The sequence below is a fragment of the Gadus morhua genome, chromosome 15 (genome assembly GCF_902167405.1).
Source record: "Gadus morhua chromosome 15, gadMor3.0, whole genome shotgun sequence".
In the NCBI taxonomy this organism is placed as follows: Eukaryota; Metazoa; Chordata; class Actinopteri; order Gadiformes; family Gadidae; genus Gadus; species Gadus morhua.
Genome location: NC_044062.1, coordinates 3,436,152 through 3,438,651, shown reverse-complemented (window position 1 = coordinate 3,438,651; position 2,500 = coordinate 3,436,152). Strand labels below are relative to the sequence as shown.

Here is a 2,500-nt window from a genome sequence, read left to right as displayed (position 1 = left end):
GTTCATAGTAGGAAGTGGCTAGTTCATAGCATTAGGAGGCTAGTTCATATCATGATGCATCTAGTTCATATCACAAAACATCCAGTCATTATCATGAAGTTACTTGGTCATATCATGAAGCAGCTAGTTCATATCACGAAACATCGAGTTCATAACACGAAGCGGCTAGTTTATATAATAGAGCGTCTAGTCCAAAACATGATGCGGTGATGTCATGTCGTGTCATGCCAGTTTGTAGCATCAACAAGGCTTTGATGCAGATCATCGATTAAGATAAGAATGTCCACTATGTCATCGCGTGGGGGGACACAGGTCATTCCTCCCTGGTGAAGTAACCCTGAATGCTGAAGCGTACCCTGACGCATGGCGCTGATACGTCTGTTTGTATCAGGGCACTCGTCTCACACTCCTTCCCCACTGCCAAAGTTCGGCCCTGTATTTATTTTCAACCGTGATCTCATCTCAAATGAAAATAGCGTTTTCTTTCTCTGCTCCCAGAGGCATTTCTTGCCGTGAGAAGTTAAACAACAGATCTTGGCACTCTTTTTTTTTTAAACGATGTTAGGGTTTTTGTTATTCAGTGTCAGTGACGAGAACCCGTTGCTAGCGTACAAAAGTCTGTTACCTGTCTGGGCTCTGCTGTGACGCTACGATGTGGTGCGCAGGGCTTCATGAAGAAGCTGGAGGAGAAGAGGGCGGCTCTGAACAAGGCCACCAGCCTGGGAGAGGACATCCTGACCATCTGCCACCCGGACTCCATCACCACCATCAAGCACTGGAACACCATCATCAAGGCCCGCTTCGAAGAGGTCAGCTCACAGCCCCAGGACCACTCAATCCCCCCCGGGGGCCGTCCTGGGGGGGGATTGAGTGGTTGGGGGGGGGGGGAGACCGAATACATAATTCTGCATTAATTTCCAATAATTATATTTGTGTATATTTAATCCAAAAGATGTCCATAACTCAACGAAAACCATTCAAAATAAATTGTATACTACTGTCCCCCACCTCTATAAAATGTAGTTGTAGTTGTTCAACGGAAACCAAGTTCTACACCTAACACCGATTCCTCTGCTCGGGCCCCCCACCCAATAGACAAGCCTAACGTAGCCGACCCTCCTCCCCGTTCCCCCCCCCCCGTCTCCCCCCCCGGTCCAGGTCCAGGCCTGGGCGCGGCAGCACCAGCAGCGTCTGGCCACAGCGCTGGAGGAGCAGCAGGCCACGGCGGAGCTGCTGAAGGGCCTGCTGACCTGGCTGCAGTGGGCCGAGAGCAGCCTGGACGCCAAGGACAAGGAGGCGCTGCCCCAGGAGCTGGAGGAGGTGAAGGGCCTCATCGCCCAGCACCAGGTACAGCTCAGCCGGGGGTCAGGGGTCGGGGGCCCTCATCGCCCACTGGGGGGGCCGGGGGTTGGGGCCCGGGGGCCGGGATGCTAGTGTGTGACCGTCGGAGATGCCGAACAATGTGTTGAATGAGATCCGTGCAGAGAAGGCTTCTTCCTCTGTGGTGAATTCAAAGTGCTCGTACTGATACGTACTTATACTCTTTTATACTCTCTACTTATACTCTCTTTTCCTGATAAATGCAACCGCGGCAGGTGCTGTGTTGTTGCTACGGTGACAACGAATGCTAAACATGGGGTGGAACGGATTAACGTTGGCTCGCGGCTGCCTCTGCCGTGTTGATTTCAAGCCTCTATGTATTTCATACACTGGGCTGTATTATTGTGCACGTGCAGTTTTCAATCATTCTGTGCATTTCTACTGCTTCACACTTCACAGTTGGTCGACTATTTTAAAGCAGTTGATCCACTTCCGTTGGAACAAGAGTGGTGGTTGGTTTACCCCCCCTTCCTCTCCCCCCCCCCCCCCCACAGACCTTCATGGAGGAAATGACCAGGAAGCAACCAGATGTTGACATCATCACCAAGACACACAAACGCAAGAATGCTGCAGAGCCGGCCGTCCAGTCCCAGATCCCCGTGCTGGAGAAGGGAAGACCAGGCCGTGAGTACTCACACACACACACACACACACACACACGCACACACACACACACACACACACACACACACACACACACACACACACACACACACACACACACACACACACACACACACCCACACACACCCACACACACACACACACACACACACACACACACACACGCACACACACACACACACACACACACACGCCACCTCCAGTGGAAGGCCTTGACCTCAGACATCTGGTGTTGTGCGGACCTCCGGATGACACAACATCCTCAATTTGTCTGCATTATTCCATTACCCCCCCCCCCATGGGGGTCTCTGTCCTGCTCCTGTACCCTACATGATGATGTCCTTCAATGATATAAAGACGGGGGGGGGGGGGGGGGGGATCAAGGCCTGGTATACTGGCTCTGGGTCCGATAGCCACCGCTCGTCCCTGGGTCAGCTAGTGACCTGAGGACGAGGTTTGCATGTGTAGGCAAGGCAAGGAAACTTTATTGATATAG

General features: G+C 52.4%; 1 protein-coding gene across 14 annotated transcripts in view; it reads left to right on the top strand.

Moving 5' to 3' along the window:
* Nucleotides 1-2,500, top strand: part of dst (dystonin) — a 118,763-nt gene that overhangs the window by 105,853 nt on the left and 10,410 nt on the right. For all 14 annotated transcript variants that reach the window (XM_030378492.1, XM_030378488.1, XM_030378498.1 and 11 more), the window contains 3 exons: nucleotides 666-809; nucleotides 1,159-1,347; nucleotides 1,875-2,004. In XM_030378492.1, the coding sequence (XP_030234352.1) occupies nucleotides 666-809; nucleotides 1,159-1,347; nucleotides 1,875-2,004 (463 nt within the window). The remainder of the gene's footprint in view (nucleotides 1-665; nucleotides 810-1,158; nucleotides 1,348-1,874; nucleotides 2,005-2,500) is intronic.